The sequence below is a fragment of the Erithacus rubecula genome (genome assembly GCF_903797595.1).
Source record: "Erithacus rubecula genome assembly, chromosome: 6".
NCBI lineage: Eukaryota > Metazoa > Chordata > Aves > Passeriformes > Muscicapidae > Erithacus > Erithacus rubecula.
The window spans coordinates 3,875,182-3,890,346 of NC_136688.1; the positions used below are offsets into that span (position 1 = coordinate 3,875,182).

Here is a 15,165-nt window from a genome sequence, read left to right on the forward strand (position 1 = left end):
GTGCTTTTTAAAGGGACTGTTTATTAGAGCAACTTTCATTAGGGAATGAACTTGAAGCATAAGAACTATTGCTCTTGATTGCAAGCTACTAAATGCTGCATCTCTTGGAGCCTTCATTTTCCCATGGCTTGTTTTGGAGGGTTTTTTTTCCTCTTCAAATGGAATCATGTATGTGGAATACTCTTAGAGATCCACTGCAGTTACTGATCTGGAATTGCTGAGTGATGCTCCTGAAAAATTTTGCCTTCCTGGTACCAAGGCAGCAGAGATTATACACAGGGTCCCTGTAAAGTAGGTCAATTTTAATAACCATTTCTGCTTTGTGTTCATTCAGCATATTCTACAGGCCAGCTCATTTTGTTCCATTCAACTCCTAGGATTCACTAGAGCTCTTTAAGGGAATTAACAGTCTCTGCCACAGCTTTTCATGCCATCAGCCCTATGTTTTGTTTCACAGCATTCTTACTTTAAAGGTAGACAGCTTCCACCTCCCCTGATGCAAGTCTTCAGCATGAGTCCAAAAGTAATGGACAGAGCTTATGAATCTGACCATAGTTTCCAAGGAGAAATTCACATTTGCTTATTGCCTCTAGATGAAGAATAATGCAGCTCAGGTTAGAGTAGGACAAGCTGGGTTACATGTGGTTTTTAAAGGACAACACTGATCTCAGAGGTGCTGCTTCCCTGAATAAAGGCACCCCGACCTACCCCTCCTGAGAGCTGCTGCCAGGACAAACTTCAGATACCCACTTCCTCTTCACCTTCCTATGAGTTTTCCATCATCCCAGGCAGGGGCAACACAGCCTCCTGCAGCTGCACCTTCAGGACAGGGGTTACCAGCATTGAATCTCCCTCATCTCCTACACACATCTGCAGCTCCCTGCAGGACCTGCTCCAAGTGCTGAATTTATAAAACTTGGAGGGAGGGGGGAAATAATAAGCCTGGAGATTATGCTCTGCTGCTTCTTATTCCCTTCTGCACATGAAACCCGGTCCAGGGAGAACTGTCTCTCTGTTGTATTGCTCTTCACTCCCCTCTCCCACCCCTCCAGGCCACAGTTAAGTCACCTTGGGCAATTCTGGCAAATACACATATCTTACAACCCTGAAGCCATTTATAAATAGATTTTTATTTATAAAGTCAATTTACATAAAATATGATATTCTCTTAAAAACTGCATATATACAACTTAAGAAAACCTAGCAAGTGCATACAAAAATGCCTTCAATACATTTTTTTTTTTAAAAACTTCAGTTTTCAGAGAGGTGGACTTCACACCAGGCAAACTCAGACACCACGTTAAAACACAACATAACTTTACAGTCTTTTACCAAAGTGTTTGGAGAGAATAATTAAAAAAAAACCCAAACAAACACTTTTTCATCTATACCGTGTATGTTCCCAAAGCATTCCAGCTGGTAATATTCAAGACAGAGTGGATAGGACCTGCTAAAAATAGAACCATCTCATCCCTTTTCTCTAAGGTTTCTTGTACAAAAATAAGTCTTCATACACCAGTGTCCCTATAGGCAGTTCAAGTTACATATAAAATAGAATCTGACATGATAAAAAATTCCCTCCCCCTCCAGAAACAAGGAAGCATCAAGTGTTTCTAAATTTTTTTTTTTTCTCTCTTTTCCACCCCTCCAAAGCAACACCAGACAGCAGCGGAGGGGGGAAGCAGGTTCGCTCGGGCATCTTCTCCGTGGGTCGGCAGCTCCGGGCGGGCGGGCTGCCCCGGCGGGAGGAGCGGGACCCCGCAGCCAGCTACCCCATTGCACTTTCCACAGCCAGCAGACGGCTGAACCCGGCGAGAAAAGCAGCCAGCGGGGCCCCGCCGGGGCGCAGGTCAGTCCTTTCGGGGGGATGCTGCTGCTGCTGCTGCCGCCGAGACCGCGGGTGCCGTCGTGCTGCGGAGAGACGGCGGGAGAGCCCCGGTGGGTCCGTGCCCGGCTCGGGGCAGGACGCGGCGCCCCCTCCCCTGCGTCTGCCCTCACCTCCCGCCGGCTCAGTAGCTCCCCAGCCAGCTGGTGAAGTCCAGCAGCTCCCGCTCCTCGGGGCTGAGCGCCGCGTCGTAGCCGCTCTCCTCGGAGGAGCAGGGCGAGCCGGGCGCGGAGGAGGCGAAGGAAGGAGAAGCGGAGGAGTAGCCGCCGCCGCCGCCAACCTCCCCGACGGCCACCCGCCCGCGGCCGTCGGGGAACGAGGCGGCGGCGTCGTGCTCGTCGAGGAGGCGCTGCAGGGCGCGGATGTACTCGACGGCGGAGCGGAGCGTCTCCACCTTGCTCATCTTCTTGCTGGCGGCGCCGTGCGGGACGTGCTGGCGGAGGGCGGCGAAGCCCAGGTTGACGAGGCGCACGCGGTTGCGCTCCCGCTCGTTCCGACGGGCCACGGCGGCCGCCGCCGCCGCCCCGGTGCCCGGCAGGGCGGCGAAGGCCAGGCGGCGCTTGCAGCGCAGCAGCTCGGGGGAGGCGGGCCGCCGGCGGCCGCGGGCGGCGGCGGGGGGCAGCGGCGGCAGAGCCCCGCCGTTCATCGCCGGGCGGCCACGGTGGCGGCGGGCGGAAAAATTAAAAAAAAAAAAACCAACAACAAGCGACCAAAACTTTTAGAATAAAAAAACCAAAAATTAAAGATTCAGGACTAAACTGAAAGCGAGACGAAGCAGGCGGGGGCGGGCAGCGCGGGGCAGCTCGGCCATGCCCGTGCTCCGCGCTGCGCTGCTCTGCGGCGGGTGCCGCTGCCGCCCGGGCCCTTATCAACGCGGGGCCCCGCCGGCCGCACGCGCCGCGCGCGCCGCGCCACGCGCGCCCGCCGCCGCCGCGCCCCCGCCCCCGCGCGCGCCCGGCGCGTGGCGCCGCCGGCACCCGCCCCCCCCACCTCCCCTCACACACCCACACACACCCACACGGACAGACGGACGGACACGGCCCGCGCTCCCTGCCCCCTGCCGCCACCCTCCCCTCAGATCACCGCCTCTGCCCGCGCAGCTCGGAACATTTTAATGCAGTTTTTATTGTTACTCGGGGGTGGGGCCCCGCTCTCGCCCCGCCTGCCCCGCACCTCACGGCGGGCGCTCACCCGCGGCCGGGTCTCCGCGCTGCCCTGGATGAGGTGAAGCCCCGGCTGCTGTCCTTTCAGGTGTGCACCAAGCCGGCTCTCCCCGAGCCGGTGCCGCTGTGGGGAAGGCGGTGGCCGCTCCCAGGGCATTCCCTGCTCTCCCGACCTGGCTGCCGGTCGGTGCTTGTCTGACGGAGAGACGGGACGCACCGGGGTTCTGCTTTGTTAAATCCGTCAAAAATGTATAATAAAGATTCATAGTAATGGCGTGGGTCGTCTTACACAGACCGGCTGTTTGGGCTTCAATGGGAGTTTCGAGGATAAAGGTGTGGAGCCAAGACATCCCGGTTTCCCTCTGCTATGCCAAGCAATCCCCCTTGGCTCTCCATGAAGCAAGCCTTTCTTCCAGCTCCGGTGGGAAGAGCAGCAGGGTAAGGTGCATTCAGATAGCTGGATGGAATGGGGAGGACAAAGGAGCTTCCTCTTGGAGTCCTGGGAACTTGTGGGAAGAAATGACTTGCATGGTGTTTTGCTAAATAAACGAGAGGAACGGAGGGGGAGCTACATGAACCCACTGCCCCGGGGCTGTACCGACTCTTGCTTCAGCACAGCTTCAGGAAGTGCTGTCCTCAGGGCTTTTTTCTTCCCCAGCCTTAAAAAAAAAAAAAAAAAAAAAAAAAAAAAAAAAAAAAAAAAAAAAAAAAAAAAAAAAAAAAAAAAAAAAAAATCAACAATGTGCAACAGTTCAGTTACAGAGATTCACTTTTGGGGGGTGAACATAATGCAACGTAAGGAAAATGCTCCAAGTTGGCATCTTTGGCACCGACTTGGTGTTTGGGATGTGGCATCACATGGGCAGGTGCCTGCAAGGCTCTGCAGCACGATTTGGATATCAAAGGGTCTCTATTCCTCTGACTACCCCAAACCACGTTGCTGCTGGTTCTCAAGTGCAAAAAAAAGGGTAGTTCAAAGAGCTATCCACGATCCCTTGATGTGACACGGAGGAGGCTTTTTTTTTTACCTTTGTGGGGTATTTAGAGAACAGCAAGGCTCCATTATGTTGAAAGGGAAATACTGTCCCTGGGGATTGGTTGCAGTGGCAGTGGCTTGAAGGAACCAGCCCCACTGCAGTGTCCCAGGCCACCAAGCTGAAATTCCTGACAGTAAGGAGACTGTGAGCACTTTGATTCTCTGGTAGTCAAGCAGGCAGGAGCCTTAGCACCCAAATTCTCCTGAGACATTCTTGGCCGTGCTGTAGACCTGGGGGCTAAGCAATGAGCAGCCCTATCTCTTCTCTGAAGGACTTGACCCAAGAGGAGCAGCTCGTGGCGTGCAGCACAGGCAGGAACATTTTTCCTGGTGGATTCCCAGCAGAGCAGGGGAGCTGCTTGTCCCTTGTTGGGAGAGCACAGATTGCTTGCTCAGCTCAGGCCATGCCCTGCCCTTGTCTCCAGCATCTGCAAAGCTGCCCTGGCTGGAGCAGGGGGCTTCTCTGGTGCTCACTGTCAGACGTAGCTTAGTCAGTAGGGGTATTACTGCAGTGGAGTAATACTGATGTTCTTTCATCACCTCCTCTCTAATTTCTGCTGAAAGCCTTTCTCACAGGAAAGGGGAAGCTGCTGCCCTTGAAACTCTTCAAGAGAAAGCCTTCTGTATTGAAGAGCCACGCTCAAGAGTAATAACTGGATTTTTATCACACAAAAATAGCTACAGGGAATTTTTTTCATTAATAACGCACCCCAGTAAACCCAGTCTCAAGGGAGAGCATCCTCCAGCCACAGAGATTTCGCGCTCAGCTCAAGGATGAACTTGACTTTTCCAAATTGGCTTCGGGGCTGCTGATCACAACCTTTGTTTCCAGCCAGATCTGGCCATCGGGTCTGGGCCTGAGCACAACACACAGCAAGTGCTTACACTTCCCTAGCAGTGCAGCTGGCTTCCCAGCAGTCTGCAGGAAAGTAGGTAGGAAGGTGTATCTTGTACTCAGAGAAATGCAATCTCCGTTGAAATCTCTTTATAAAGTTAATGACTATGTAAAGATCCAGTAGAACAAGACATCATTAAACACTGTCTGTGTTCACAATCAACTTCCTGATCATAATCTGGGGAGAGAGAGAGCATCCAGCATTGTGCTACCCATCCCCAGAGACCAGGGAGAAGAAATTCTCCTCTCCTGGAGCAGATAAGGCAAAAATGATAACTGCATGGTTGGTGTGGACACCTTGCAACTCCATGTGGCTTCAGGCAGTGTGCTGCAAGGTGGCCAAACGCTGCTCAGGGAAAAGGGAAAAGGGCCTCTGGAAAAGGCTCCTACACTACATGTTAGTTCTTGCACCTGCCAAAGGTGAGAGCAAAGTGCTGCAGGTGGGGTCCTGGGTCAGTCCTTGTGTCACCCATGCATTACAGCCAGCTGACACAAGTTTTTTAGGGTATTTTGCCAGAACCTTCTGGATTTCAGTGGAAAGCAATGGAGGTCCTGTTGCAATAAAGCTTGAGGGAATGTATGTTAGAAATAGAGGGTGATGGGCAGTTGAGCAGCCCTGTTCTTGGTGAGCCCGTTTACCAGGCTGGGCTGTGTTCACAGTGGTTTTGCCAGGAGCAGGGCTAGATGGGGCAGGGCTCGCATTGCATCTTCAGCTCTGCCTGCACAGCTGGCTCCTGGGCAGTTATGGTTTGCAATTAGATAGCATGTGAAAAAGAAAAAATAATTTAATTTGAGTAGGGCAGTGTGCTTTAGAGCTATGAGTACGGTTCTTTCATTTCCAGTGGAAAAAGAAGTTCATTTGAGTTTATTCTTTGAAGGGAACTCCCTGTCTTCAGCTTATGCTCTTTTCCAATGTAATCTTTCTTTGGCTTGATGAACTATTTTTAATAACTCTTCTGACATTTTATTTGCTCACCTATAATAATTTCAAATTGCCTGGGAATCACTGGAGGATTTTTGAGACACACTTTGAAAATAATAGTAAGTAAAGACGTGCTTTGGAAATATTATGATTTCTCTCTGGTTTTGTGTCTTCCAGCCTTGTTTCCATTCCAGCGGAGTTGTATGGTGAATCTGAAGCTTGGCAAAGCCCAGCACACCCCCTCCCCCCCTTTCTCCTCTCTTTCCTTTCTTGAAAAGAGATGGCCCCGGGTTTAAAAGTTGATTTTTAGCTTTGATTGTGTGTATGTGCCATATGAATGCTAAGCAGCCTTTACAATGCATCCTTGTGATGTGCCCGGGAAGGCAGAGGCAGGCTGTGAGGTCTCCCTGGCCTCCCATCATCCCTGTGGCTCGCTGCAGTTTGATATGGACATGTTTTATTTACGAGCCAGCTTTAGGGTGAATCCAGCCGTGTTACAGCAGTAGCTGAGGGACTGAATGGGCTGAGCCACTGACACTTGTAAACCTGACACACTGGGAGCTGCTTTCTGCCGTGGAGGAGAGGTACCCCAATGGTGCTGTGGGCTGGAAAAGGAGGATGCTCCTGAGAGGCAGCAGGGGCCTGGCACAGGTGTGTCCTGCCTGGATGATGGGTGACATCCTCTTCTTGCTTCCATCCCATCCTTTCTCAGGAGCAGTGCCCCAAAGCCAACGGGCAAGTTTCTCTTCCCTGCTACATCGACAGAGTTCAAGCAGCTGAGGCTGAGGTGCTGCAGTTCCATCACTGGGGGCTGCACTGATAGAGTGAGAGCCAGGAAAGTGGATGTCAAGAAAGCACCAGCATGAATTCAGCCTCTTCTCCTCCATTTGTGTTTAGTGTGTGAAGTTAAGTCCATGCAGCATTAACACATCAAATCCCCCAGCTCTTTCAGAACGTCTCTCTCACCAAGTTGGCATAATTTCCCACCAGCTCGAAGAGGGTTGATAATTTTACAAAGAAACATGATCTGGCTTTGTTCCTTTTTTAAAATCAAAATTGCCCTTCTGGATGAGATGGCATATCCTTCTGAGACCCGTGCAGCTGGGGGTGCTGGTGTGCATTTTCATAACAGAAATCTGCAAGCTGCCACAAGGCTAGAAAGAGAACGCCTGTGCTCCCTGGGGTATTTTCAGACTCACTACCATCTTTCCATGCTCCAACTGATAACCAGAGATAAGGTAGGAAGCCACAGGCAGGAGCTGTAGTCACGTGTGGTTTTTGCACCATTTTTGAGAGTGATAAGTTGGGCTCTTGCAAAGGGGACCAATTGATGAAACCTGCCCGGATGGGCAGGAGGCCGAGTCTTGCTGGAAAAACTGTGCTGCCATCCAGCCCACATGCTGCTGTGAGGGTGCTTCCCTGGCATGCCACCAGGCCTGCCTCTCTTCCCACTGAGATGAGGTTGAGGGGACACCCTGCTTCTCACCAGTGCTTTCTGGACAGAGAGGTAGGTGCATGCCCACTGAGGCAGGTGTGTGCCAACAACAGGGCACCCAGAGGAAGTGAAGTGTTGCACAGATTGCCTTGATGGGCACAGGTAGGATGAGCACACAGAGTCAGTCCTCTGTTCTCCCTTCAGCAGTGTCCTTCCATGTGCCAAATGTGCATGCCTTAATCACAGCCAAACATCTTAATACCCCAGCTCTACTGATGCTTCTGTTTTCTTTTGGGTGAGGGAGTGTCTTTCCTTTTGCCTTTTTTGAGTGTGAGGCAGCAGCTCCTTTTGCTTTTGTTATTTTTGTGATGTTAGAAATTCACTTATGCTGTGCCCCAAACAGGAATTTTTCAAGGCATATCTGTATGGGATAGAGGGTAAGAGAGAGGAAAGAGAAACAGCAGAAAAATCCCTCCACCTCTGCGGGCAGAGCAGTTCGTGGAGGGAGTGGGTACAAAGGTGGGGCACCAAGCACTGCAGGTGTGATGCAGGTAATGCATGCTGACCATGTCAGAAGACATGGTCAAACTACTCAGGAATAGTAATTTTCAACAAAAACAGGGGTGTTTGAAGCTACAGACCTGCTTTCAGAGCTCTGTGAGTCAGTGAAGGTACTCGTTTTTATGGCTGGAGACAAAAGGAGGTAGGACATATTTTGTTAGAAGACTAGCAGCCCTTGCAAGGCATGTAGATGACGATTTTGGGACCTCTCAGACAGACCTGAGGTGAGGTGCGAGGCTTCTGCAGGAACTGAGGAGACTTTTATGGAACTGGGGAGGGAAATGCCTTTCAGAAAGCCCAAGTCGATCATCCCGCCCTTCGGAAAAGGGTTCTGCTGGCCTGTGGGGACCTCTAGTGTGAGACTTGGCTTCGCACAGGTCTCTGCGGTGGCAGGTGTTTAGGATTGGGGAAGGAAGTGGGATCTAGGGGGAACGACGATGGGCTCCATGGTTTTTTCTCTGCCGCTGTGAAACAGGCTCTGGTCGCGCTCAGGGCAGGTGACACGGTGACTGTCACTCGTGGCTGGGCTGACGTGGCTTGGTGTTACACACAGAGCTGTGCTCATACTTTCTTGCAACCCTTCCAGATTTAACCTGTAACTCCGCCGGTGTGCTAGCTCTGTTGTCTTTTTGTTTTTTGTGGTTTTGTGTTTTTGGCACTGGCTGTGGCAGCTTTCACTGGGAGGCTGCAGCCAAGATGATCTGCAGGAAAGCTTGCAAGAAAGCTAGTGATGTAATCAGAAAATCATGACATGCTTTTCCCATGCTCTGGGCTTTGTGCAACTCACTTTCTCTTTGCTTTACAAAATGCATCTTCCTTCCTTTTTTCACTCCTCTCTTCCTCCTTTTTTATCTTCCTGTTACTGCAGTTACTGTTGTGGGATGGTTTTACCTTTTTACTCCCTTTGTTTGCCACGTGGGGGGAGTGCTATTATTTTTCATTAACCTGTTTCACCTGTTCTCCACCAGTCTGGTTCCAAAAGTAAGGATGAGTAAGGCAGTCAGTCATTCAGGCTCACTTTGGCCAGATCGTTCTTGAGGCTTCTTTGTGATTTACTTTTGAGAAATATGCATTCAGGAGGCAGCTGGTTTTGAAGACCAGAAATTACCTGAGTGTTCTGCAGCCATGGACCCATGGAGTCTTCATTGCTAGGAGGTGGAAAAGGAAGAGTTAAAATCCCCATGGATGGTGAAGGTATCCTGAGCAGGGGGTTATATGTCCATATAGCCATCTTCCTGAATAAAATACTACCAAATGTGGTTTTTTTCCATTATCTGTAAATGCAAGTTCTAATCGAGGCTCAGCCAAAGGTTATTGCCATGTGGTGGTTCTACATGAGTAGAGAAGACTCTTACACAGATCTGTTTAGGGGGGTTTAATCTCTTCTTTAAACAACAGGTTATTTTTTTTTAAAGTGTTTTCCTAGACATTTTCCCAAAATATTATTTATGCAGATTATAAAAAGAAGTTACCAACAATTTTCATTAAGCAGCACTGCATCCCAGTGAAAGTCAAAACAAGGACATTTTGACACTGACTCTTGACTGAACAATTTATTTTTTTTTTTCTTTTTAAGGAACTTTACTCCAAACTCCATTAAAGGTTGTTTTCCTGTATGCCTTTCCTTCTTTCCCAGCTGGCTGTGTGGGAGCTGGCAGCAGATGACTGAGAGCCTGTGCAGAAGGTGACTGCCCTAAAGAGGATTTAATAATCAGGCAGAAGGAGGTGCATCTGCACGTGGTGGGGACTCCACTTCCTGAGAGGCCCCAGTGTGGCCATGCCTCCCTTTGGTGGAAACCCAGGCTTTATCAAGAGCTGGAGGGACCAACTGCCAGCTGTCTCTGGGGACAAGCTGCCATGGGACTGAGGTGCGGGATGAGGAGCACCAAGTGCCAGCTGCTGGTGACCAGCCTCTGTGTCATGGTGAGCAGGCAGGTTTGGGGGGATCTCTGCAGAACCGAGGTGAGCTGTTGTCTTTCCCATCCCCACTCTGTGTGGGGATGGTTTTCCCACGTTCTGTTTTTGGCGGGTGGAGGGCAAGCACAGCCAACTGCCTGAGTTATCATTGCACCATGGGCGGTTATCACTTGCCACCAGCATCGCCCCCCTCCTCTGATAGACTTCTGGTTTCTCAGGGCTGTCACACCACTGCAGCTCTTTCACAACTCAGCAGCTGCCTCCAAGCAGAAAGAAAAAGTTGCTGCTGGCAGAATGGGTGGTTTTCAGCACAACAATATTTGCTCCTGTCTCCTTGGAGCAAAAGAGTTGTGCTTGCTGCTGGGAGGGTAGTCAACTGCAGGTGGGATCAGTGAGGATATGAAACCACAAGGGTTTGGTAGAAGTGTGTGTGAGAAACCTGTGGATTGGCATTGCAAAGCAAAAGCAATTCCAAGGACTCTTTATCAGCTTTTGAAGCAAATTCAAGGGGAGTTTCTGGACATTTGCTGTTAGAGCTGATGGGAAACGGTGGAAACTGGAGAACACTTTTCATAAATGTTTTGACTTATATGTTCTTTTTGCCTTTTTTGCTTCATCAAAACTTCACAGTATAATAATAATAATAGTAACAGCAAAACAATAATCTCCATTTAGTTCAAAGAGGGTTGGTGGCTTGTTTGTTAAGCATTTAATTAAAAGGTAATACCTTGTTTTGGGCCACAAATGAAGTTTGTAGTTTTTCCAAATTTCATCGTTTCAGTGGAGTGGCTGTAAGGTGGTTCTCTCTTCCAAATAACAGAATATGCCACTTGGATGAAACAAAAGGAGAATTGGTGCCAACCATTTTAGGATTTTAGGCTGGTGTTTCTCAGAAATCTGAGCTAACTGGTGTTGCACTTAATATTTTGCTGGGCGTGAGTCAAGATATGCAGTGATGCACAGTCTGAAGGATCAGAAGGTGCCACAAATTAGGTTAGACAAAATGATATGGTTTGGATGGATTTAGTCTCTGAGACTGTAAGCCTCCAGCAAAAGCTATTAGAAAATGTCACACAGTAGGGATTATGTTGAGATTGCACTGTCACATTTGACGCAGGTATAGCTGCCTCGTGTTTCTGTATTGTAAAGACACAAAATGATGAAGCCTTATCTTCAGAGCTAGGAGTAGCCTTACTTTTTAGTGTTTTCCAGGCTCATTACACTAGATTTGGAGCTGTTTTTGCTGCTGGTGCCATTGTCCCAGCTCTGTCACCAGCAGTGCTGCAAGGAGCCCAGCCCTAGAGCCAGGTGCCATCAGAAATGTTCTCTCTCCATCACTTGGAGCAGTCATGTGCAAGTAGTTACCCCATGCCTTAGGCATGCCAGTGCTCTCAGAAACAGACAGACTAGCAATGCCTTGCAGAGACAGAAAACACCTCAGACAGCTTAGAGTAGTACAGGACTCAGATCTTTGCACTTTATCATAAGAAGCAGCCAACAGCAGGCAATGAGACAGGTATTGCAAAGAGAAAAGCAGAGAACTTCACCCCTGCTCAAAATCCCTCTTGAAGCTGGCAGCCCTCACAGCCACACATACACAGTCTGCAGTGTGGGGTGGCACTGCACAGGTGTGCTGCAAGAGCATCAATCTTCTCAGTTTTCTTCACATGATGGGAATTTTATCCATAGGCACTGGCCAAGAGACTGTGGGCTGCACAGCATCACATGTACTCATATGTAAGAGAGAAAAACAGCTTTAGTATTTTTAAGTGTCTGAGGTTTGTCCTTCTGTGTTTATTTAGTGGTCTTTGGATTATGAGGCTGTGTGCATTTGCATGGAGCTTAGGAATATCCTCAAACCTTTGTGTGCACCCAGCAAGAGCTGCTGCTTTGTAAATCCCTTTCTGAAACCCTTCTTTTCCAGCTGCTGGGGCTCTCCATTGCCACGCTGAGCACAGTCACCCACTATGGGCTCCATTTCACCCTCATCAGCAACATCTCCCTGCACAGCAACGCCTACAGGGTCATCCACCACACAGGTATGTTGTGGTCACATCCCAGTGAGACCTTTGGTGATACTCAGAGTTGCAAAATTCGCTAAAGCAATAGAAGAAAATTCAGGGGTCTCATATTAGGACTAACACTGTCCCACAGGCACTTTCTTTCCCCATTCAGACCTGCGTGCCTGTAACCAAAGGATGCTGTGGGTGCACAGGGTGCTCAGGTGCTTCTGTGTTTGCACCTGTTCCTCTATTATCTGGCCCCTGTGCTGTGGTAAGAGCTCAGGAGGAGCTCCTCAGTCACTAAAAGTGCACTGGGGCTGGCAGGAGATCAGAAGCACAGGGAGAGGAGCTACAGGAGTTGAAGCAGAACATAGAAAATTGAGGCTTGGGAGAAGAAATGCATGGCAGCACCTTGAGTTTTTCTGAGGAAATGTGTGGTATTTTCACTTTCACAAGGGAGAAGTATAAATTGAGTCTCAGGTACAAGGCTAGAGCAAAGATAGCCCAGATATTAAAATACCCTGCTCACCATTGCTGCACTTGGATCTGCTCTTTTTCTGGAGCTGCACTCTGGGCTTTAACACACTCATATCCTCTTGAAGTCCTGGTTCTCAATTTCAGTTTAACAAGGCAGGTGTAAAAACTATGTTAGTCCAAGGCTAAGGTACATTCCTTCCCTGTTCCTACATATATATTGGCACTGATGCAGCCTTGCAGGCTCACCCACCTCAGCCACCCATTTCCTGCAATGCTTCCACTTGCCTTGTTTGCAAGCATTACCTCTGTGTGGTGAGGCTAGCAAAGCCCTTTGCAGCACTGTGGTCCCTGAGCCCTGCCCCAGGGTACTGGCTGTGATCCTGCCCGAGTCAGGAGGAAACCAGAGGGTGAGTGTTGCACCAGATTAGCAGTGCCCAGAGTACTGATAGAGGCTGTGGGACAGCTGCTGCACACCAGCACCCCCCATTTGCAGGGATTCTTATCAGAATGCTGAAGTAATTGGCAGCTTCTGGTCTGTTGGGTGGACCAACACTGTTCTAGGCTGCTTCACTCTGCTGGAGAAGTGAGAACCAGTCAGAGGCTTACAGCCTTGGCAGACATACACAGCAAAGCATACGCAGACGGGAGTATTGAATAAAACACAGAAAAATTTCACTTCAGCAATCTGATCACTGGGGGCCAGGCCCCCAAAATGCACATTTTGACCCCTCTCTGGGTGAAGCATCAGACTAAGCCTCTTGCATCTGACCACAACTCCCATATCTGTCTTCCTTCCAGCTTTCTACTTTGGGATCTGCCTGAGCATGACCCTGATCCTGGCAGCCCTGCTGAGCTCGGCTGCCACAGTGCGGGAATCGCAGTGCCTCACTGCCATGGTGCGTATCCATACCTGCAGGGACTGGATACTGGGAGGGGCTTTAGGTCACCTGGGGCTGGCCCCCTTTATGTGTGGTACTGGGGGCTGCATTGCCTTATGCCTGGGAGAATGCACACCTGGGGAAGGAGGTCCTGTTGTTCCACCTTGAGCGGCAAGGGGATATTTTTGAAAAAGCGTGACCTTGCAGAGATCTTCAGGATGAGGATTGCATCATTCTGTGCCTAGTTTCTTTCACCAAGGTCCTGTGTATGCAGCTTTCAGAGGGAAGGTGTTTATCTGCCAAGCAACTGTGGTGATGACAATTCTCAGGGTATTTTTTTTCTCCTCATCAATACATGGTTTGTGTAGGGAAACTTTAGCAGTGTGATTTTGAGTCTCACATGCTTCCCCTGACCTGTGGCAGTAAAATTAGCCCCTGTTTTTCCCACCTCACTGCAAACATCCATACAAAGCATGACAGCAGGCATGGGGGATTTGGACAGGACCCTGCATTTGAGCCTATGAGAAGAGGGTGAAGAAGTAGCATAAGAGCTGAAATTCCCCCTTTTTCCTCTCCATCAGCTTGTTTGGGCTTGGACCATGTTGGCAGTAGTAAACTGCACTGTGAGCTAAGCTCCATTTCAAAACAGAGCCTGCCTGTGTAGCTTAGCCTGCACAGAGCAGCATCCAGCCTTGGAGCTGGAGGGTTGAGTGGTAAAGTGCTGCTCACTGTGTGTTTTCTCATGTAAAGGGCAGGAGTTAACAGGTAGGTTTTTGAGCATGAAATCTTGCTTAATATAAAATAATTGCATTGCTGTCATACATTAACTTTCTGTGTAATTGGGGGAAATCATACTGATGGCAAAAATGAGAAGCTGACACCTGAAAATGCAGTGCAAAGCAGCCACGGAAATTAATGTTTTCACCTTCTTAATACACCATCTTCTTTTCTCTATTTGAGATGCCCAAAGGGGCCTGACTTCCCATGAATTAAGCAGAACATGTGTAACTCTCTTTTTTGCTGAAGTGTCTTTAATGTGTGCCTGCAATTACCACATCTAAACCAGTAGATGGGTACATATAGATGAGTGGAGAATGTCACGGCTGCCTAAAGACACAGGCAAACTTCTCTATAATGTTTATTGTTGCCTTGCTCTCTGGCTGGCAGAACCCTCAAACTGGCTATTTGTTTTTGTGGCTTCTAGTGCATCCTGTTGTCTTTAGCTTCCACAGTTTGGGTTCTCTGGGACGGATGTGGCTGTCTGCATTTTGGGCCCCTGATGGCACGTTTGTAGGGAAGTGACGGTATCGCTGCCTTGCGGGGAGCAGAGGAAAGGTGCGAGGCGCCTTCCCCGTAGCTGTGGCGACATCCCACGCCGCTCTCGGCAGGGATAAGGGGTGGCTCTCGGCTGCCTTTACGCTGGGTTTCCGCCGCCTCTGTGCCGAGCCGTGGGCAGGAGGCGAGAGGCCGCCGGCAGCCGCGCGGGGCCGCTCCAGCGCCGCGCTCCGCCGCTGGAGGGGCCGCTCCCGCTCCCCGCCCGCTCCCGCTCCGGGCGATGCCGCGGAACGGCAGCAGCCCCAGCCCTCTGGAATTAACGGGAACCCTGGGAGACACTCGAGAGCTGCCCACTAGCAAGGCAATTCTCGGCTCCAAGTCGTTCAAGGAGCTCATCGGCGTCTAAATGACACAGAGGGGGGCTTTGCCTATTCTTATAAGTTGCTCCCTCCCCTCCCAACCGTATCTTCCACCGAGGACCAGGTCTCTGTTTGTTTTGCCCTCAGTTCCCACTCCCAAGGCACACATTTAATCTTTGATCTGCCAGGAAGAAGCGAGAGCAGGGAGAGCCAGCCCTGATGGCTGCAACCAGGTGCAGTCGCAGGTAGGAGGGGGGTTTGGCCCTGTGGGGCTCCAAAACTGGTCAATGTGTTGTCCAGTCCTGCTGATCCCTGCTGTGCTGTAGCTCACAGGAGCGATCAGCCCTGCTGCTTGGAGC

At 50.1% G+C, this 15,165-nt stretch overlaps 2 protein-coding genes across 4 annotated transcripts in view; one reads left to right on the top strand and one right to left on the bottom strand.

The window, feature by feature from the left end:
- Nucleotides 1-1,131: 1,131 nt before the first annotated feature.
- Nucleotides 1,132-2,581, bottom strand: ASCL2 (achaete-scute family bHLH transcription factor 2). Its single transcript, XM_079309791.1, has one exon. It carries the CDS (start codon nucleotides 2,529-2,531, stop codon nucleotides 2,010-2,012), a length of 522 nt encoding a protein of 173 aa, XP_079165917.1. The 5' UTR covers nucleotides 2,532-2,581; the 3' UTR covers nucleotides 1,132-2,009.
- A 362-nt stretch (nucleotides 2,582-2,943) lies between these two features.
- Nucleotides 2,944-15,165, top strand: part of TSPAN32 (tetraspanin 32) — a 42,358-nt gene continuing 30,136 nt past the window's right edge. The window contains exons 1-4 of one of the 3 annotated variants that reach the window (XM_079308464.1): nucleotides 2,944-3,109; nucleotides 9,534-9,859; nucleotides 11,739-11,853; nucleotides 13,093-13,190. In XM_079308464.1, coding sequence (XP_079164590.1) covers nucleotides 9,755-9,859; nucleotides 11,739-11,853; nucleotides 13,093-13,190 — 318 coding nt within the window. In that variant the 5' untranslated portion in view covers nucleotides 2,944-3,109; nucleotides 9,534-9,754. The remainder of the gene's footprint in view (nucleotides 3,110-9,533; nucleotides 9,860-11,738; nucleotides 11,854-13,092; nucleotides 13,191-15,165) is intronic. The other 2 variants (XM_079308463.1, XM_079308465.1) reach the window with 2 other exon arrangements.